The sequence below is a fragment of the Danio rerio genome, chromosome 25, assembly GCF_052040795.2.
Source record: "Danio rerio strain M-AB ecotype USA chromosome 25, GRCz13ab, whole genome shotgun sequence".
Classification (NCBI taxonomy): Eukaryota; Metazoa; Chordata; class Actinopteri; order Cypriniformes; family Danionidae; genus Danio; species Danio rerio.
Window position 1 is genome coordinate 2938623 of NC_141045.1, and position 23296 is coordinate 2961918.

At 32.7% G+C, this 23296-nt stretch overlaps 2 protein-coding genes and 1 long non-coding RNA gene across 7 annotated transcripts in view; 2 read left to right on the plus strand and 1 right to left on the minus strand.

The window, feature by feature from the left end:
- yars2 (tyrosyl-tRNA synthetase 2, mitochondrial) overlaps positions 1-815 on the plus strand; it is a 15518-nt gene extending 14703 nt beyond the window's left edge. Inside the window, exon 6 of one of the 2 annotated variants that reach the window (XM_087310852.1) lies at positions 97-815. In XM_087310852.1, the coding sequence (XP_087166978.1) occupies positions 97-256 (160 nt within the window). In that variant the 3' untranslated portion in view covers positions 257-815. The remainder of the gene's footprint in view (positions 1-96) is intronic. The other variant, NM_001143920.1, reaches the window with a different exon arrangement.
- LOC137489310 (uncharacterized) overlaps positions 1-23204 on the minus strand; it is a 26905-nt gene extending 3701 nt beyond the window's left edge. Inside the window, exons 1-4 of one of the 4 annotated variants that reach the window (XR_015526063.1) lie at positions 23083-23204; positions 20892-21028; positions 9451-9557; positions 9-369 (exon numbers count right to left, since the gene is read on the minus strand). This is a non-coding gene — a long non-coding RNA (uncharacterized LOC137489310). Of the gene's footprint in view, positions 1-8; positions 423-5479; positions 6163-9450; positions 9558-20891; positions 21029-23082 lie in introns of those variants that run through there. The other 3 variants (XR_015526061.1, XR_015526062.1, XR_015526064.1) reach the window with 3 other exon arrangements.
- Positions 5823-10627, plus strand: cdkn1bb (cyclin dependent kinase inhibitor 1Bb). Its single transcript, NM_212792.2, is given in 3 exon segments — positions 5823-6355; positions 6934-7050; positions 9477-10627. Coding segments are annotated over 2 exon segments (540 nt in total). The 5' UTR covers positions 5823-5922; the 3' UTR covers positions 7041-7050; positions 9477-10627.
- Positions 23205-23296: the final 92 nt, after the last annotated feature.

The following is a 23296-nucleotide window of genomic DNA, read 5'->3' on the forward strand; positions in this document are numbered from 1 at the left end:
GAAAATACCTGCACTTTATTTATTTATTTATTTTTTTGCATTCCATCTGTGCCTTTTTCGCCAAAAATAATGAATTTATTGTCCTGTTGTGCACAGCTATCAGATGATCAAGGACGGCGGTGTCTGGATAAACCACCAGAGGGCCGAAAACCCAGAGCAAGTGCTTATTGTTGGTCAGCAAATCCTCTCAAACGGACTCAGTCTGATCCGTGTCGGCAAGAAGAACTTCCACATCCTCAAGTGGCTCAGTTTGTGATTTAACACCATCTGCACACAGAAACAGCATCCTCTCAAACTCCTCAGGATTCACCAAGTCATTCAAATGTGCCCAGCAGAGGTCAGTGTCGGTCAGGCTCAGCTCATCACAAGCTGCAGAAACGAGATGTCGAGCTCAATTGTGCTCTTGAGAAACCAACATACATCTGTGTGGAAGATTTCAAAGACGTGAGAACAGTCTTGGCCCTGTTTTATGTGCACAAATTACACGTTTTGATGTGTGAACGCGATTGTTTAATTGCACTGGAAAACTGTTGGGTTCTGTTCCGCTCTTTAATTAAAGTATGTTATGTAAAAGTTTGGGTTTGTTCCAGTGAAGCTGACATGAATATGTTGCAGTATTATATAATATTCATTAGAGATTCATGACAATTTTGGGAATTAAATTAAATTTACTGAAGTTATGTTATACATGTGGAAAGCACATTAAAGTGGCTAATGTTTCATATACAGTTGAAGTCAGAATTATTAGCAGCCCTTTAAATTTTTTCTCTTGTTTAAGAATTGCCAAATGATGTTTAACAGAGCAAGGAAATTTTCACAGTATGTCTGATAATACTTTTTCTTCTGGAGAAAGTCTTATTTGTTTTATTTCGGATACAATAAAAGCAGTTTTTATTTTTTAAACATCATTTTAAGGTCAAAATTATTACAGGGTTTCTGTGGGCTCTTAAAAAGTCTTTAAATGTCTTAAATCTTAAAATCCAAATTTTAGGCCTTAAAAAGTGTTAAATATCCTGAAATGTTAAGTTGTAGGTCTTAAGTTCTTAATTTTCTTTCGTTCATGTATTGCTATCCAATCTGGCCCAAACCCATACAATCACCAACAATCCATCTCAAAAAAACTTGAAACTTTTTATTTGAAAAGTTTAATCATAAAGGTTTCTTTTCATTACAATAACATTTGTTTAAAAGTTCTTCGTGTATTTACTGCTGTCCTGGACAGATTGTTGTGCATAGATTTAGTTTATTATGTTTTTAAATTAATTTATTATTTTTAAAGAAAGTTCATGTTGGAATAAATGTGTATGAATACAAGTAGAGCTTGCTTGTTTTTACACAATATTTTAAATATTTTGCTAAGAAATAAAATCTAAAATATTACTTTGTTAAATTTGGTGTTTTATTGTATTTTACAATGTATTAAATTATATATATATTTTTTGAAATGGCAAATAAGAATCTTTTCCATCTGGACCATTTGATGAATTCCTTAGCCTTTAGCCCTTTACGATTCTAAATTTAACTCATAATGTTCTTAAAAATATCTTAAAGTTTTAAATTTAACTCTGTGAAACTTGCAGAAACCCCGTATTAGCCCTTTTAAGCTATATTTTTTTTTTCGATAGTCTACAGAACAAACCATCATTATACAATAACTTGCCTAATTACCCTAACCTGCCTAGTTAACCTAATTAACCTAGTGAAGCCTTTAAATGTGACTTTAAGCTGTATAGAAGTGTCTTGAAGAATATCTAGTCTAATATTATTTACTGTCATCATGGCAAAGATAAAATAAATCAGTTATTAGAGAAGAGTTATTAAAACTATTAGGATTATAAAAAATCTGTGTTGGAAAAAATCTCTTTGTTAAACAGAAATTAGGGCAAAAAAATAAACAGGGGGGCTACTAATTTTGACGTCAACTGCAACTTAAATGGGACAATATGATGTTCAGTTGTCATTTAGCTTAACTAATGTATTCCAAAAACAACATATACATACATATATATATATATATATATATATATATATATATATATATATATATATATATATTTATAGGGCTACACAATTTAAAAGACATTACAATGTTTTGTTTTGCTGCGATATACTGTATATTGCGATATGAATGTAATTTCAGCAGATGATTTGAACAGCTCTATTTGGAAATATTTCATTCATTTAAATGAACAGGGATGAGCAAGTCTTTTTCTATGCAGTGCATCTGCATCAATTATAATAAACTGCAAGCAAAAATAAATAAACAAACAGTGCTTTATGGTTTTCTGGGAAGTCTGATAGTGTTCAAGTACTGAAAATGAATCAAATGTAAAATAACATGGTCATCGTTGTATGAAGAATTTTAAAACAATAATATGTAATATCTTTATATTTTAATATTTAATAAAACCCTAATCCTGCAATCAGACAATTGCAGATGCACACGTTGGGATATTAATGCTCAAACGAGATTTTGTTTGACTGGATTGAAGAGCAATAGCAAAGAATAAGGATTTTAGGTTATTAGAATACACTATTTATTAAGTGTTATTAGTTTTTGTTATTATATATAATTATTATTTTTTTGTTCTTAAACACATATGGAAGACAAAAAATGATAATTAAACTGCTTTTCATCTTAAACCTGTTAATAATAATATTTTTTAAATTAAATTCTCATTACGTTTTGAATATAAGATATATAAATATGTAATATTGTACAAAATAATGTGAATAATAATTATATAAATAGTGCATAAATATAAATATTTCTATAAGTTAAATATTTAAATAAATTCATTCATTTTCCTTTGGTGTAGTCCCTTTATTCATCAAGGGTCGTCACAGCGGAATGACCCACCAACTATTCCAGCATATGTTTTATGCAGCAGATGCCCTTTCAGCTGCAACCCAGTACTGGGAAACACCCATTCACACACACTCATACACTGCGGCCAATTTAGTTAATCAATTCCCCTACAGCACATGTGTTTGAACTGTGGGGGAAACCGAAGCACCTGGAGGTGCAACAGGGAGAACATGCTAACTCCACACGCCAACTGGCCCAGCCGGGACTCGAACCAGGGACCTTCTTGCTCTGAGATGACAGTGCTAACCACTGAGTCGCATATTTATATAAATATTCTAAATAAATAAATGTAACCATCGGATTATCTAGATATCCATAAATACTCTGGTTTCGTTGATCTGTAAAACCATCAATAATCAAAAGCCCCAAACTGCATCACATTTTATGGAGTTAAATTGAGGGTAAACCCATCCAAGTGTTTACTGAGCTTTCCTAAATATAGAACGTTTTGGGTTGACTGTAAATGAGCTCATGTCCTCCTCATGTGAAGCGACACTCAGTTCTTGTCATTATGATTGTGAGGTTTAATCGAGAAACTGTTCCTGGAAATGTTTTTGCCAATTACAGCTCAATTCTAGGAACAATTTCAGCTGAGTGTCCAGCTCTGCTACTTCCACATTTCTGTCTTTAAGTGTCAAAACTGACATTCATCTTGAGAAACCAGAGGCTAACCAACACATCACAGGTAATGAAATTAAGCATCTTTACCACATGTAAGTGTTGATTTACTTTATTTATTCACATTGGATGTGTTAGACTTAAAATGTCCTAAAGTTCTTAAAACGTTCAATAAATAGTTTTTATTAAAGTATTATGTTAAGCACAATATTGAGATTTTTATTTAGCTTAGGTCATTTATATATTTATTGTCTTTTCGTTATGCTTCATTAATAGTTTAAGCATAAATTTGTGTATTTTTTTATTTCTTTTAAATAATGGTTTTCTGATAAAGTTATTACTTTTCGTTTTGGTTATGTGGTGATTTTCTTTTTTCAATTACACTGTTACAAAATGCGAATGAACTAGATCTTTTAAATGATTCAGTTAAACCAAATCGAGCAGTATCTGTGAATCATTCGCTAAGAGAATTTGTTTTGTTGACATGAATCATTGGGAAAGCCATACTTGCAGATTTTGACAACATGTACGCAAAATAAATAGATTTTAAAATTATTATTATAAATTTTTATTTAAAAAAAGTTTTTTTTTCTTTTAAGCACAGCAGTTACACCACGACTTGTTAGGATTTAGTTTGTTTCGCTGTACAGTTTAATTAAGACACTAGATTTTATTTCTGCCTTATTTTTTAATTTAATGTTGTTATTGGTCATTAGTTCTGCTAATGTTTTGAACAGAAAACTTCATTAATTTCAAAATATTTAGAACAGTCTTTTAGGATATGAGTATTGTTTGCTTTAAATTGAGCATTTACAAAAGATTTGTTCTTTTATTGAACCACAACTTGTTTTTAATTGAATGGGTGGGATTTGCCAGTGTTTATTTTTATTTTTTTTTACCTTCAAATAACAAACAGGCATTTTTACCTTCCATTGTTAAACATATATAACATTATATCCAAGCAGTAGATAATAAACAAAATAGTACAACATAATAATATTAATAACAGAAATAAACCTTAAATAATACAAAGGAAAAGACAATACATTCAGGGGGGGTCAGTCCATATAAGCTGAAAAGTTTGGAGAGCTTTGAGGCACCTTTTGTTTTTACTTGTTTTATGGATTTACATAAAATGTTGAAATCATTTTTAACCACAACTTGACGTTCAATTGACTAGCGAAAGAATCATTTGTTTGAATTGAATCTTATAAATGGTTCAGTTGTGAATCATTCGCCTGTAAAAAAAAAACTAAGCATTTGGGAAGTGACCTAAAAGAGTAATGTAAAAAACAACATTTGACATATTTGTAACAAGTTACTGTTAACAAATACGTTCAGTAGCCTAAGTTTTAAACTGTTTTCATATAAGAAAAAAAAATACTGATGAAACACCAACTGATTATGTTTATTTAGCCTATTCTCTTGATTGATTAATATCGAAAGCAGAAATCTGCACTTATGGCTAAAATTGCCTCACAAGCTTTTACTTTCGATTTCACAGTGAGTTTTAAGCGTTTGCGTAAGATCCACTTTTTTTTTTTTTACAAGCCAGTTACAAAACAAGACATGAAACGTCACGAATGAACCGAATCTTTTAAACGAATCAACGGAACAATAGATGCCCGAATCACTCGATTGTAGTAAAACTATTTGGGAGTAATTTAAACAGTTTTGGAGTACATATAATAAAACAGCAATTATATACAAAGTCAATAATTCGACATTATTACTAAGTGCACGGTCGCTTCATAGGGAACTGCTGAATTAAGATACATTTGGCTTTATATTCGCACATTTGGACTTTTTTAACAATATAATTTCAGAATAATATTATTTGCCAGTTCTAAATGGGGAAATCATATTAGCAGTTACTGACTCTCAAAGTACAACTTTGTTCACAGTCAATTAAATAGTGATGATGTTGTTTTCAAGTTATACTAAATGCGATTTCAGAGCCAATGTAGCGTGGTAAACAAGAACCAACTTTACCTCAATAACTGCTGCGAGTGAAAGGAATCGTTTACCGAACCGAGTCACTAAACAAAGTGACTCATTTGGCGGAGGCTCGTCGAGGGTGTTTTGTTGATGTACTGTTCTAGTGGGGGATGGGCGCTCAAAGAAGGCGGATCTCCGGTGCTCCAATCCCCTGCCGTCCCCTCGTCCTTTAAAGAGCTCTTTGTGTCAATCACGCGTTTTTTTCGCCCTCTTTCCCCCCTTCATCGCCATATTGGGCACCGAAAAGCCTCGCCTTGTTATTTCTCTTCCCCCTTTTTTTTTACTACGCGTCTACGCCTCGCAGTTGACAGGAGTGGCCATCGCGAACGCTGCTTTTGTTTTGATGATCGTCTTGTCGATGTTTTTTTCGCTCATGCGGCCCGTCGTTGTGGATCGCGTTGGAGTAGCTCTGTAACAGCTGTGTTTTCGTCTCAAAAATGTCCAATGTTCGCTTGTCTAATGGCAGCCCGACGCTGGAGCGGATGGAGGCGCGACTGTCTGACCAACCGAAGCCGTCGGCATGTCGAAACCTGTTCGGGCCGGTGGATCATGAAGAGCTGAAGAAGGACTTCCAGCGGCAGCTCCGGACGATGGAGGACGCGTCGGCTGAAGCCTGGAACTTCGACTTTTCCACGCACACGCCGCGCGCCGACGGTAGATATCAGTGGGAAGCGCTGGATATTCGCTCGGTGCCCGGTTTCTACAGCCGATCGGAGCGGGGGAAGGGCTCCGATATTCACATCTCCTCCTCTGGGAATAATAACGACAATAACGTGGATGTTAACGGGAATCACGACTGTAGGGTAACGGAGCAAAGCGCGGAGACGCCCGAAACGCTCCGAGAGCCGAGGAAAAGAAGCTCCTGTCTCGGTATGTGCTTTGAATTTTGACCGTTAAAAACTTTAAAATGTTGACCGTTGACATTTTAAATCAAACCGAAAACGGTTTATTTATAGCCTACGTGTGTATGGGTGTATATGATGTGGCTTATGCTCTATATCTCGGAATGTGTTTAACGTTATTAGTTTTAAGCTTTTCAAACCTACATAACAACTGCGTTGTGCTTGTGACGAACTACGTTTAATTAATACGTTAAATCTACATGTACTACTTTCAAAACTAAAATGGCTGTATTTTAAATTAGTTGTTTTAACTTTTGTTAACTCAAATATGGACAAGTCCAGCTGTTGCGTTAAGTTTTTCCAGGTAAATTTAAATTACACTTAAAACACAAGCGTTGGGTTTGTGTGTAGTTGACCCACTTGAGTTGTAACTATTTTTAGTGTACAAAAACTAAATTATACATTTCATACGCACTTTTAAGTAGTTGTATTTTGTAGTAAAATGGAGTTTAATCCTTAAAACGATAATTTATTTAGCTATTTACATGTGTTTTTGTTCTTTTCAACCAGTGTTTGACAATTAAATACTTTTTTTTATTATGTCAGACTCATCGTGTCAAAGCAAACGCTCGCACATCTGTGTGGATGAAGTGACCCGAACGCCCAGAAAACCCAAAAAACCCAGAAAACCATTGAGTCCGACACCCACATAAACACAATGAGGTAAGCACAACATTTTATACTTGAATATTGTGTTATACAGAAAGTTTACAGTTGTTTATTGATTCTATATAACAGGGGCACATGTCTAAAAAAGAAAGGATGTGTTCTAAAATCTTTAAAAACACTACTCGATTTAACATTAATGTACCCTAACGTCAACTTAACGGTTATATAAATATAAAACATCCGGCTTTTTCCGTATAATAACCTAAAGAGAGTGCGTGTGTGTGAATGTGAAAGGGTTAAAATGGTGCGTTTACTACGAGAGCTCGAGTTTCCTTCAGAGTGAAAAACATTTTACACGTCAGCAGTGTTCACTATCGAGGGACTTCAGAGTGTCATTCACACCTCCACTCGACTACTATCATCTGAAACCGCGCATATATAATCACAAGTTCGCGCTAGTATCCTTTAAGTGCAGGTTTGAGGTGTAAAACCGAACACCTGGAGTCTGATTGCAGGTCGTGTCCGTAAATCTGATGTAACTTCAGGTTGTTGTGTGCTCAGTTTAGTCATGTGAGGAAATGTGCAGCCAAATCGATATGTCAGAGAGCAAATAACAGTCGGTCACGGCGCATTTATAAAGTCATAACATCAGTAATGAGGAGTGTTTTGCTTTGGTGGGACTCCAAATGTTTCGTGAGCTCATTTTTCCAGTGTTTTTGTTTCCTGCTGTAGTTTCATTCAGTTTTTTTTTTTTTTTTTTTGGGTGGGTTGTGCTGCTAGTTTGGTTTGTGGTGAAGTCGAGTCAGAAGTGAAGTTATCTGCAAGAGTCAACAGTTTTATTGCTGTTTGTTTATACGTATGTGTAAAATGAAGTTAAGATGAAGTAATAATCATTCTGAAGTAAATTAATAATGGACTGATCAAATATTTGAAGCTATAAATAGGCCTGAATGTAAAGATTATTTCAGTGTGTTGCGCAAGAGTTCAGTTTTTGTATTTTAGATTGTCATATTTAATTTATTAAGTTAAATGTGTCCTTAAAGTGTTGCATAACTTTTAATGGCTTGTTTTTAGCTCATTTTAATTCAATAACATTTGAAGAAATGTGTGGAAATGCTGATATACAGTAAAAATGTGACATGTTTTTAATATTGCGTTAATTTGTTAAGCATATATTTATATGTTTAACTTAACATTTGATTGGTGCAAGTTGAGATGACTGAGGTTCATTTAATTTAACTAAAAATGTTCAGGCAGCAAGATTTTTGTTTATTTAGTTTTGTAGATTTCATTTTAATCTGTTTTACATTGGATTAAATTTGAAATTGTGAAGTTATAAGTTGAATAATGGAGTTTGTGTAATAAAAAAAATCTGTTGTGAGTTATTTTAGTTATATAATTATTATATATAACAAAGATAAACGTTTATAGGCTACTTTTAAATAAAACAAGAAAAAATAAAATGAAATATTTCTAAAAGTTTAGTTTGGGCTTGCTGCCAAGAAATAACGTCACTTAAAATAAAAATAAAAAATACAGACAGAGTTGCATCTTTAAAAAAGTGAACCCAAAAATAAGCAAAACGCGCAACAAAAACTCAAACTACAATGAAAACTTGTGTCTGTAGATGTCAGAGTAAAGCTGAAATACACTGAAATCTGACAGTGTGTTTATATTGCTTTAGTTAAATTTATTCATATACACTTAACTTGACATTTGATCGGTGTAAGTTGAGATGACTAAAGATAATTTAATTTAACATAAAACATTGAAGCAGCAAGATTTTCCTATTTTGTTTTGGAGAGTTTACTCAGTTTTTACATCGGATTAAATACAAAATTGTGAAGTTATAAGTTGAATATTGGCGTTTGTTAAATTAGAAAAAAATCCATTATTCCAGATCTTGTATTTAAAAATGTAATGTTCAATCTGTTGTGAATTATTGTAGTTAATCAAGGTAAATGTTTATATGCTACATAAAACAAACAACAAGAAATACAATTATATATTTGTGAAAGTTTCATTTGGGCTAGTTGCTCTCAAAAAATGACTTTTGCTACTTTTGTTTAAACGACTTCTTTTGAGTTGATACAACACAATTCTTAAGGGTTTTTTGAGGGACAACTTAATTGTTTTATGTTCAATCCAGTTAAATTTAGAAAAAAACAATTAAGGTAACGTTTTGGGACAATATGACGGAAATTTGTGGAATTCAGTATTGTTTACAGTGTGCCAAGAAATAACTTTTCTTTTGGTCTGTATTTTCACTTAAAGTTAAGTGGCTCCTTTAAAAAAAAAAAAATAACCAAAAATGCTGAAGCATGCAACAAAAATTCTAACTATAGTTAAAAAAAGATTAATGTACTCTAAAATATCTGTCAATTTTACATTTAAAACCAAATGTCTAAGTAATCTTTTTCTATGTGGTGTTTATATCTTGCATTTAACACTTACTAATTCTCTGTAATGTTTCCCGACAGGCCTGAAGATGTCGTCATTGTCGTCGCTTCGATGACCTCAGTGCCTGGTGGCTGATTTTTCTATATATTTTGTTTGGGCGTCTGAAAAACAGAGGAGCGAGGAGGGGGAATAAAGAGACATATCAACTCTACGAGTGTGTTCAAGCACTGAATCAGAAACACTAAAAACTTCTGGCACTCAACAATAAAGCAACTGCCTCTGAGAGCAGTTAATGTAGCAGTGTGCAATTAGGTTGAATTTCCTTTTTTGCTCATATATTTTGTTTTCTTACTACCTGTGTATATACATTGTTTCCTTTTTCCCTTATGTAGCACATAATTAGTATTATGTTGTAAAAATGAAAGATTAAAAAAAAAAAAGTATATTGTTTTATTTTTGGAGGTGTGATTTTGGTTTGACTTGAAGAGCCACCGTTGTTGCCGTGTGTAGATTATTTCCAAAATGCTGTTCATTATTGTTTGTGTTGCATTTAATTTGCATATTGGTTGTGTAGTAAATTTATATTTGGTACACATAAAAAAGCACCGTTTTTGTTTTGGATGTGAACATCTCAGTCTGTTTTAATTGTTAAAATCTCAAACTCTGAGGTCAAACCTTGTAGCATCGACCAGTATTACTATCAGGCACTTCCATGGAGCGTCTCGCGCCCTCTTAAATTATTTCTGTAAGAAGTTTTCTTGATCATCTGTAATTTTTGCGTGAGTTTTTTTTTCTTCTACTGAATATTTTCTGGTTTGACTCGATGGCCCTTGATTTTTGAATTTTTTTATTTTGGGTTTGTTTCATCACAAAAGTGGGTCGTGCCACCAATTATATGCATCTAAAACACTCGACAAATCTGTGGTGAAACGTGATGCATAACTGTATTTATAAAGTAAATATTAATATTGAGCGATTTTTACACTGCCTGTGTATTTGTGTACTTTTGAGAAATGTACCTGTGTACATAACTTTGTAAAAACACTGAGAAGTTTAAAACTAACTTATTTATGTCAAAGTTTTGTTTTTCTTTCTTTTTTTTTGAAATTAAAAAGGTTTTTTTTTTGGTCAAGGTTTGAGTGGTTATTTTTTTTTTGTAAATGTTTTTTGTAATATTTTAACAAATTGTAAGAGGTTGCAAACTGAGCCTGATTAAAATATTTGATAAGTTGCTTTTGTTGTGTGGTTATATGATGTTGCTGTCTATTAAAGGAAAGTTAAATGATTTCAACCCATATCTTGTTGGAACGTTATACACAAGGTTGCTGCTAGTTAAATTTAAGTCATTTTTAAGACCATTATGTATAAAAGTTTAGACTCAAAAAGAGCTAAACACTAAGGAATTTTTCTAATGGCCCAGATAGAAAAGATTTTTATTTGCACTATTAAAAAAAATATATATAATACAATAATAATTTAATGAAAAATTTAAATATTTTAGATATTTTTCCCAACATAAACTTTCTTTAACCCGTTTTGCACTGTTCAAATGTACTACCCCTTGGTTATGCTTAGGATGAAAACATCCACTAATTAAACTGCTGTAAAAATGCATCAGATTAATATCTCTTTATATATATTTTTTGCATAAATCTGTTAATCAACCTCAGTCCTGATCAAAATTCACTCACAGACACACTTTAATTTGCTGTTGTACTCAATGTAAAATCCAGAAATTGAGCTTTGAACCTTTTTTTTTTCCACAGGCCTATCTAAACGGTTATTGATGCCAACTGATGATCAACAGTAAAAATTACAAATTGTTCTTCTTCCCAACAGAGAAAACAATAAAAGTGCATGATTATATGGTGTCATGGTTTTGTAATGAAAAAAAAACATGGCTAAAATGGAAGTCAATGCATGGAGCAACAACAGCCACCAACAATAAATTAGAAAGAAAAAAAAATTTAAAAAGCAAAGAATCAAAGGCAATGTTGTTTCACATGTCCAAGACTTTGATAAAAGGTAAAAAATAATTACTGTTATTTATTTCTATTAAAAATAAGTTTTTTTTTTGTGTTTTTTTCCCAACAAATCAGTGAAATCATTTGTGAGTTTGGCAATTAAAAAGTAAAAATCCTGTAATTTTCTAAATTTAGTAGTTTGGATCTGGACTGAGGTTGATTAACAGATTTATAAAATATTTAATCTATTTAATGATAAATATTAATCTGTAGCAGTTTTACAGCAGTATATTGTTGTTTTTTATATTCAAAGCATTTTCACATAATGTGTGTCAAAATAAAATGTCAACAAAATTCATTCTGCTAGCACAGAGAAAGTTAAGGCCAAATTATTCATTCATTCATTCATTTTCTTGTCGGCTTAGTCCCTTTATTAATCCGGGGTCGCCACAGCGGAACGAACCGCCAACTTATCCAGCAAGTTTTTACGGAGCGGATGCCCTTCCAGCCGCAACCCATCTCTGGGAAACATCCACACAAACATTCACACACACACACACTCATACACTACAGACAATTTAGCCTACCCAATTCACCTGTACCGCATGTCTTTGGACTGTGGGGGAAACCGGAGCACCTGGAGGAAACCCACGCGGAGGCAGGGAGAGCATACAAACTCCACACACACAGAAATGCCAACTGAGCCGAGGTTCGAACCAGCGACGTTCTTGCAGTGAGGCGACAGCACTACCTACTGCGCCACTGCCTCGCCATGGCCAAATTAAGTGGATGAAAACATCCCCAACAGTACATAAGGGTTACACTAGGTTTTAAAAACTCTAAATCTATGCACAACGATCTGTCCAGATCAGTGCCCTCAGCAGTAAACACGTATGCATTACAAATGTTATTGTAAGAAAAATAAATAAACCATTATGGTAAATAGTTACAATTACCTTTTTAAATAAAAGTTAAAGTTTTATTGAGATGAATTGTTGGTGATTGTATGGGTTTGGGCCAGATTGGATAGCAATACATGAACAATGGAAAATTAAGAACTGTTTTAAAAAAGTAAGACCTACAACACAACATTTCAGTAGATTTAAGACTTTTTAAGTCCTACAATTTTGACATTAAAGATTTTTTAAGACCCTGCGGATACCCTGTATGCAATATATACTATGAACAACTTTTAACATGGAATCTGTGCAAGATTAAATGCAAAAAAAATGACATTCACATCTAATAGATACAGAACTATAGTCCATTTCTTTTAGCTGTAAAGAAACTAGCATAAACAAGGTAAACTCGTATTTTATACATTGCATGAGATCATCATTATTTCGAAATGTACACAAAATCTTCATAATTAAGAAACTCGAAATCCAGCATATGGTTAAAGAAAGTGTCGATCTGCAAGCACCTTTTTAACAATTGTGAAAACATTGTGAAACATTCGAGTTCTTAGTTTACATGTCAAAATTTAGACAAATTCTGATGGGAAATATGGTTAGAACTGCAAGCTGTAATAATTCCAGAATTCAAATGTAAAATTGTGTCGTAAACTTGGAATTCAGAGGGGAAAAGTCAGTCAAACTAAGAAAAAAAAAACATGATGAAAATTGTGAAACATTGAGACTTAGTTTACAAGTCAAAATTTGGGCCTTTTTTTTGGAATTCTGATGGGAAATAAAGATAGGATTGCAAGATGTAATTCCAGGATTCAAAGGTAAACATCAAAATTGTCGTAAACTTGGAATTCAGAGAAGAAAAAAAAAAAATGTGAAATGAAAATTGTAAGATGTCAACTCAAATCCGAGAAAGAAAAAAAAAACACTTTTAGATTTTTAATTTTTTTTAGAAAGATATGGAATTAAATCACGGGCATAAATATTTTGCAATTATAAAATTTTAACATCGATTCACTGAGAAACTCTACATTCGCTGCCTGTACTGTTAACTTACATTATGCTAGCTCGTTATCCTTGGCCTATTCTTAATTTTGATTCTGTAAAATATCCAAGAAACAGGGAAAGTGGACCTCATCGAGTCTCAACCTTTATTACAGCTCATGACGGACATTTCTCAAAGAGGGAATAACAGAACTCTTACTTGAGACGGTGTGGGGAAGCTCGAGTGCCCAGCAAGCGCACCGTTGTGATCGATGGCTCTCGCTTGTTTATTAATGCCTGACGTAATTTTGACAGTGGATCGTCGCTGTTTGATTCATACTCATAATCAGGTCTTCATGTCCGTGGTGAAACTGTATTTCGTGTTTGTAAAGTACATCCATCGTAAATTCATCAGTCATATACGAACAGACAAAGAAAATGTCGTATCTGTGTCTGTTCTAATTGCAGATTTTGGAATTGACCCTCATAAAATTATGAGTATGCCTCCATTTTCTTTTATGATTTTATAAGTACAGATGCATGAATTTTATTTACTCACAAAATATTTATGACAGCAATTTTATTCCATAGTAAGACTCTAAATTTAAGTGACAGTTAAAAATTAGGACGTATTCAGGATTAAGAAAAAACAAAAGTCAAACTTGCAGATTAAGATGTTTTCCTCAGGGAATTCTAAGATGTGAAAATAAAAACAAAATGTACATTTAAAAACATTACCTCATAATCACAGGAAAACACATTTAAACTTGGAAATGCAATGGAAAACTAAAAACAGTGAAGTGAAAACTTGAAAATTTGATGAGGGAAAAAAATTGTTTGACGTAAAAAACAAAAGAAAAAGAAAAAGAGAATAAAACTTTAAATTTTTAATGGAAAAATAAAAAAATTGTGAGATGAAAACTTTGAGAATTACAACGGTGGAAAAAAAAAAAAAGAGCAAAAAACTATTCCAGAATATGTTTCACGTATGCCCTTCCAGCTGCAATCCAGTAATGGGAAACACCCATTCACCCTCATTCACACACACATTCATACGGCCAGTTTAGTTCATCATATTCTACTATAGTGCATGTGTTTGGACTGTGGGGGAAACCGAAGCACTCGAAGGAAACCCATGCCAACATGGGGAGAACATGCAAACTCCACACAGAAATGCCAACTGGCCCAGCCGGGATTCGAACCAGTGACCTTCCTGCTCTAAACAGTGCTAACCACTGAGCCCCCATGCCAACTCAAATATATTCCATTTCACCATTTTTGCATCAGAATTCTAAGCTTAAGTCAGTTTTACTTTATTTTTTTGCAATCTTCAGTTTACATCTAACATTTACATTTTTATTTACCATCAACTTAAAACCTCAAATACACAATAATGGCAAAACTTTTGAAACACTTCACCATTAACAACCTAAAACTGCAGTAAAAAAAAACTAATGAATATCCTTGAGTCCTAAAAATAAAACTATTATCATCCTTACAGCGACCAAAACCATCAGTAACGTAAGCAATGAGCAGGCAAAACACATGATTTCACATTCTAGCACTGCACAACCTTTTATTGAGCGTCTGCTGTTGTGACTGAAGCACAGATGCAGCTGCGTGGCTCATGGTTTAGTCACATGCAAGCACGCACACACAGGGTAAGAGAGGGTGTGGTGAACAGCACAGGTGCTTCATTAACCCGCACATATTTTCAACATCATCTGAAGTGACAGTCGCGAGTACAAATGTCAGATTGTATCAGCCTGACTCTCACTCATCCATGACATTTACATGAATAACAATATTCCAATAGACACCATCAACACTACATTTAGCTTATGAATCTACCATGTAAACAGACTTTTGATGATCTTAATCAAATCCAATTAAACTAATCCAATTAAGACGTGGAGTATTTCCGATTTTAGTCACATTTTGGAAGGACTTTTGTACTATACGGGGCTGTTTTATACATAATTCAAATAAAAAGACAGAAAAAATACAATTTGTGTGAAAAAAAAACCAAATTTGTGTGAAAGAAATATGTGAATTATGAGATGTAAATTTAGAATTATAACTAATTCTATTATTCCATGACTCTTTTCAAATAATTAATTAGGAAAAACTCATTAAGAAATAAAAAAAAAAATCCATAAATAATAGATAAATACATTTAAATTGTGAAATATAAGCTTGAAATTCCATTAAATAAAATTCTAAATTCAGAGTGTGGGGGAAAGTTCTTAATTCTGAGATGTCAATTTAGAGTTCTGCTGAAAAAGTTTTATTTATTTAAAATTAAAACTCTCCAATTATACACTCATTAATTGTGCATAAATAAATGAAATAAAAATAAAAATCCATAAATACATAGATAAATTCCTTTTAAAATTAAACAAAAAATTTATTGTGTCATATAAGCTTAGAATTCCATGACAAATTTTATATACAGAATTTTGAGGAGAAAAAGGATTTATTAAGAAAATAGAATTGGACAAAATTATATACTCATTAATTGCAAATATATATATATATATATATATATATATATATATATATATATATATATATATATATATATATATATATATATATATATATATATATATATATATATATATATATATAAAATCATAATAAAAATAAACACAAAATTATTCCATAAATAAATATAATAAATAAATAAGATAATTGTGTCATTCAAGCCTGGAATTCTATAAAATAAAATACTAAATTCAGAATATTGAGAAAATAAAATTCTAAATTCTGAGATGTAAATTGGAGAAAATCTGGAATTACGAGATTTAAATTTTAAACTCCCCAATTATAAACCCAATAGTGAAAAAAATGAAAAAACAAAAAAATGAATCAAAATCCATAAAAATTAAACATTTAACTTTTTTATTATTGTGTCATATAAGCTTATAATTAAACAAATCTGAATTCTGAAATGTAAATTTAGAAATATATTAAGTTATAAAGTCCTTAGTGAATAAATAAATAAATAAATAAAATTAATAATATTCATGCAACACTGTATCATTTATAGTTCTTGGTCCGGAATAGATGAAGCGATCTACAGATGTGAAAGCACTCTAAATCAAGTCATTTTAGCATGTCAAAGTCATATTTATGCATATAAAATATATTTTCCCAACAACAAAAGTGTGGCTAGTGAAAATGCAGAGTGGCTAGTAATGTTAGAAAACTACTAGACACTGGCTGGTGATCAAAAAAGTTAATGTCAAGCTCTGAACACTCATAATAACAACAGGAAAACACCTGTGCGTGCGTGCGTGCATGTGCTCAGAGTTCTGCAGGTGTGTGTCCTCAGCCCGCATTGTGTTCCAAGAGGAGAAACGCTGCTCTGTTGTGTCTGAGATCCTACAAAAACAGGCTAATCCTGACGCTACGAGCGGAGCATAAAAACACTGCAGGGCCGCTCAAATGTGTTTAATGGGCAAATCGTAAATTTCCTCTTCATTGTTCCATGGAAAGACTGGAACCGCAGGGAGTCTCGGTTCAGAAAGAGCCAACATAAGACCACTGCGTTCGGTTTCAGTGCTTCCAGAGGACAACGTTATGAAACATAATGAACCGAAACGCTAAATAATACATGCAGAGGAGGGAGAAAACAATGGCTGATCACTTAATGAGATGTCATCTTATTGTGTGTATAATTAAAGGAAACTTTACATTTGCAAATTCATGTTCCAGCCTTTTTTTTGGTTATTTTTTTTTATAACTTTTTTTATTATTACTTTTTTACCTTAAAGCACAACAACTTACAACTTTGGTCCAACAAACATTTACATCACAATTAACAAAGCATGCAATATACAAACAATCCATATATGAGTATAGTGATAATAGATAAAGGAAAAAAAAAAAAACATATATATATATATATCATCATGAAGACCGTTCAAAGCAGCCGGTGTGTGTATGTGTCGAGCTCTCACTCGAGCTCTTGGTCTGATGAAAACCTAGTTTGACTGGCTGCAGGTGAACCCGGTTATATATATATATATATATATATATATATATATATATATATATATATATATATATATATATATATATATATATATATATATATATATATATATATATATATATATATATATATATATTCAATATATTCAGACAGGTGTTTCAGGCCAGTAGATCCAGACCGGATTGAACCATATATGGGTATAATGCCGTATAAGTCGCAGTTACGTATAGTTAAATTAGTTTAAAAATATAGTTTTATTATTATTTATAATTATTAAATTATTTTAAGTCTAAAGAATAGAATTTTCAACTTTTTTATTTGTTTAAATTTTATTTTTTACATAAAAATGCATGTCTCTACTTTTCAACATTTTCTGACCGAGGTTGCTCAGTTTTGTTTTCAGTACCATATTTAATGTAATTTTGTGTGTGTGTGTGTGTGTGTGTATATATATATATATATATATATATATATATATATATATATATATATATATATATAAATAAATCAATTAAAAAATTTAAATTAAATTAAAATTACAAAAAGGAAACAAATAATAAAATAAACACAATAATAAATAATAATAAAAAATAAAATAAAACAATAATAATCTTCTGTTTTAAACTAAATGGGTCTAATCCTCTTCAATTTAACTATTTCATGTCGAATTTATGTCTTTAAGGTAAGCCATGAAGGGTTGCCAGATTTTATAGAATTTGTCTCCTTTCTTTTTTAGGGAGAATCGGATTTTCTCCAGTTCCAAATGTTTCATAACATCCCTCATAGGATGTATATATGTAGGAGCGGCTTTCTGTTTGTTCCTGCCTTTTTTTAAAGTACATTTTTAGTGCTGTCAAATGATTAATCGCCATTAAAAGCATCTAAAATAAAAGTTCACATTTACTAAATATATTTTTGCATATTGTGTAAATATAAACACATGTATGACTATATTGTATAAAATTTTTGTTTAAATATATGTGTATTTTAGCATTGTATATCTTTACTGTAAAGTATACAGTAATTGTCACAATGCAAATTTAAAATACAGTAACATACTGCATAACTGTCCTACAGTAAAATACAGTTTATGTTAAAGTTAACTAATGTCTAATTTACAAAAATTGTAAATAGTGTATTTCCAAGAGAAAACTAATGGAAGGATTTCAGAAAACAGTTGAGTTGGCCATGATTTTACCAATAAACTTCTCAGAAAAACACAGTTTTTTACTTGAATACATGCTGGTGACCAAGGCCCATCCTCAAAATCTACAGGAAATACTCAGGTATATCATCTGATTTCCTATTAAAGCCCTCTGTGTTTGACATGTTAAAGCACAGGAAACACCAGACATTAACCTTCAGTCTGCGCTCATTCCACCGTCAGACCCTTTGGCCATGAAGGAAAATACTTCTCATAGTTTGGACAAACAGGTGGCTCAGTGGTTAGCACTGTTGCCTCACAGCAAGAAGGTCACGGGTTTGAGTCCTGGCTGGGTCAGTTGGCATTTCCGTGTGGAGTTTGCATGTTCTCCCCGTGTTGGCATGGGTTTCCTCTGGGTGCTCCAGGTTTCCCCCACAGTCCAAATATACGCGCTATAGGGGAATTGAACAAACTAAATTGGCATTAGTGTATGTGTGTGTGTGTGAATGAGGCTGTATGGGTGTTTCCCAGTACTGGGTTGCTGCTGAAAGGGCAAACGCTGTGTAAACCATATGCTAGAATAGTTGGCAGTTCATTCTGCGGCGATGCCCCCTGATAATTAAGAGATTAAGCTGAAGGAAAATGAGTTTGGAGAAATGATGCACCACATTTGACCTCCTGTAGTGTTCGAACAACTGATTATTTGCAGTTAAAGGCAAATTTATTAGGCCTATTATGAAATTTGGATTATTTTCTTGTTGCTTTTTAACAGACAGAAGATTATTAATATAAAAGCTATAACTGATATGAAATGTTTAACTAATACTGATAACTCTTTAGATTTGGAGGCTGATATCAGATAAAATTTGCCTAATTAACCTAGTTATGCATTTAAATTGAACTTTAAGCTATATACTAATTTCCTGCAAAATAACTAGTAAAATACTGACATCATACCAAGAAGTTAAGGTTTTAACCAATATGAAATGTTTAACCGATCCCAATAACTCTTTAGATTTTTAGGCCGATAGTGGATTTAACTTGCCTAATTAACCTAATAACTCCTTTAAATGTCACTTTAAGCTGAATACTAGTATCATGCAAAATAACTAGTAAAATGTTATGTACTGTCATCATACCAAGGACAAAAGAAAGTTTTTTTTTTGTGATTAAGTTTTTGATTGATTTTGATTTTACATGTGAGTGGTTGTAGCATCTTTACAATTTTCTTTCAATAAACAAGATCCACTCCTCAACCACCCCCCCCTCCCCCCAAAAAAACACCCAACCCACCCCCCAGCGGTGCCAAAGTCCATGCCATCCCACAATAGCATTGCAATCAAGACAAATAACAGAAAAAATAAAACAAAATTGTACATATAGACATCCCTCCATACAGCCAAACACTAACAAAAGTAAATAGATATCCACACAGACTATCAGAGATTTAGAGATTCAAAGTTGTCGCACAATGTCTATTATCCATGAGTCTTTCAGCTAGTTTAGCAAGTTTAAGTTTTACCCAATATGAAATGTTTAAACGATCACAATAACTCTTTAAATTTGAAGGCCGATAGCAGAAATAACTTGCCTAAGCAGTTAAACTCTGCTGCTATTTGGGGATTTCCACCTGGATTTTGCCTACCCAAATTAAAAAGCTTCCCAAATCCACATGCAGAGGTGTAAATGCAAAAATTTGGTATCATTTTAAAGAAAACCCTTTGAATTTTCATAAAACACTATTGAAAGTGTTTAAAATATCTGTATATGTTGAATGTGTTATGATAAACACCTAAAAAAAAGAGGCGCTTTTTGTATTTTTTTTTATAAACTCAAATTTGAAAGTGTATCTTTTAGGTTGTGTGTGGTCTAGCGTGCTGTAATTAATGTTGGTGGTTCCTGCACATGTCTGTAATCATAGGAAAAAAGAAAAATGTCTCCACCATAATCTATGCAAAAGTTATTGTATTCCAACTGATGAGAGGTGCTGTACAAGCCACAGGGAGCGATCATTGTTTACATATTTCACTATTCTTTTGTTTGATCAAACATAAGTCACTGTGTTTGGACCACGTCAGACATATAAAAGGATTACTTATGCACATCACCTCAAAAACAGAGGAGAATGGCCCTGAAGCGCACAGCATAAGGTAAGAGATGACAGCTGTCTGTGCTATCTGGGGCTGCTTATTGATCATAAATGTAAAACTGCTTCCTCTGTTAAAAAGCACTTGGTAAAGATTCAAAACATTATTAAAATTTCACCGAAGGGTGAATCGTGATGTCTTGTGAGATCTGAGAATAACAACGCATATACAATCTATATTTTGTGACTTTTTACGTGAACTAATGCAACGCAAATTGCAGGTGTCTCATGCTCCTTCCTGTAAACAAGGGCTTTGCAGTTCATTGAAATCTCTGAGCTTCCCCGTTTAGTTTCCTCCTTCGACCACAGCGCACGTCATCAGATAAAATTCTCAATAAATGTGTCTTACCTCAGGCGGCTGGTAAGGCTGGGCAGAAGTGAACAGGATTCAGGCTGAAAAGAGTGCACGAAAGTCACGTCTTCATTCGAGATGCTAAACTGACAGTGTTCTGGTGAATTGAGGAAGTAGTGAGGTAAAGACTGTGGCTGAAAATACAGACAAAAAAAAAGACATGTTGAGGGTTTACAAAGGTGGCGTTCGTGACATTAAGCGCTGTGCGGAAAGGAAAAAAAAAACATTATTTAGAAAGAGAAGTAAATAAAAGTAAAACCAGAGAATTTCAACCGCCAAAAAATAAATAAATAATAAGAATAAACACAAAGCTTACCTTCTCTAGTCATGACTAGGAAAAGACGGAATCTGCAGACATTTTTTGCTATTTCTGCCGAGAATTTTGGTAAAAATCTGCGGAATTATTTTGGGAGCATCATAACTAAAACATTAATATGTGAAATAAAAAATATCTATTTAACTTTTATTTAATGTTTAAAACGCAAATCCAATTAGATTCACTTTATTTGGTAAACCAAGTAAGTCTCATGTAATATCTCTACTAAAAGACAGAAAATATTACTTTACAAACTGCTTTGTACATAAATCAGATGAAGATTTTCATATTAATCAATAATATTACCGTAATTAATTTAAAAACTGAACAAACTTAGATTTACTCAAGTAAATAAACAGAATTAATGATGGCCTAAAAATCTGCAGAATTCTGCACGCGCGGATTCAGTGTGGGCCTAGTTATGACTTTATTAATATCTTCATAAATACACTCACCGGCCACTTTATTAGGTACACCTGTCCAACTGCTCATTAATGAAAATTTCTAATCAGCCAATCACACAGCAACTCAATGCATTTAGGTAACAGTAACGCAAATAACCACTTGTTACAACCGAGGTCTGCAGAAGAGCATCTCTGAACACACAACACGTCCAACCTTGAGGCGGATGGGCTACAGCAGCAGAAGAGCACACCGGGTGCCGCTCCTGTCAGCTAAGAACAGGAAACTGAGGCTACAATTCACACAGACTCACCAAAACTGGACAATAGAAGATTGGAGAAACGTTGCCTGCTCTGATGAGTCTCCATTTCTGCTGACACATTCAGATTGGGTCAGAATTTGGCCTCAACAACATGAAAGCATGGATCCATCCTGCCTTGTATCAACGGTTCAGGCTGGTGGTGGTGGTGTAATGGTGTGGTGGATTTTTTCTTGGCACAATATGGGCTCATTAGAACTAATTAAGCATCGTGCATCTAGCTGAGTATTGCCACAAAAGATTAAGGCAGTTCTGAAGGCAAAACGGGTCAAACTCAGTACTAGTAATGTGTACCTAATAAAGTGGCCGGTGAGTGTATTGGGATGTTTGTGAAAGAAAAAATCAGAAAGTAAATAAGATAATTCACAGAATACACTAGAATAAGCTTCATTATACCCCAAATAAAAAAAAATGAGTAAAAAAAAAAGATATTTGTTGTAACATTTTATACTTATTATTGGTGTACTTGCATGATACCAAAAACCCTTTTATCCATTCATTTACAGCAATTTTGGGATCTGAAAACTTTTGAAAATGGGTTTCAACATTTTTCAAAGTGAAAATCATTGCTAACCAAAACTAAAGTCATAAACTTCAACCAAATAATAAAGTAATAATATTACATACAAAGTTTACCTAACATTGAGTGTCCTGAGAAAGAAAAAAAAACATTATTTAAAGTAAAATAAGACTAGCATCATCACAGAATACAAAAGACACAAATAACATCACAGAGTACACCAGATTAAGCTTCAATGCCCCAATATATTAAATATAATATTATTAGTAAAAAAAGTAAACCTATTTGTTTCAATTTTTTCTTATTATTAGTGCATCAAGGTATATACTTACATGGTAGGCTACCTGAAACCTTTTTATCCATTCATTTACAGCAATTTGGGAAATAAACTTTCAAAAATGGGTTTTAGTGATCATTGCTAACCCAAACTAAAGCCATAAACTTCAAACTTCAACATAGTTTTCCTTTTTGAGTTATGTCTGTATTAATATATACACGAATATAGCATTTACTAACGTTAGATGATTTTGCTAAGCTAACACAATACAACCAGTTAACACAAAAAAAATTAAAAAGAAACGTTACATTATACATTTACACCCTATAAAAACTTAAACCAACACATTCTCACCTTTACAAGTTTATCCAAGTTCTTCATTGCAGTAAGAATCGTTGTCATTTAGAGTAAAGGATGTGATATGTTGTATCATCTTGAGAAACTCGTATTGTTTTTGTTTTCTGTTTATCCAAGATGGCGGACGTCTTCGGTCTGAAAGACCATGCTTAGAAATGATAAATATTTCCGACATTTGGAGGCTAAAGGTGTTTTAGCTACAAATACAATA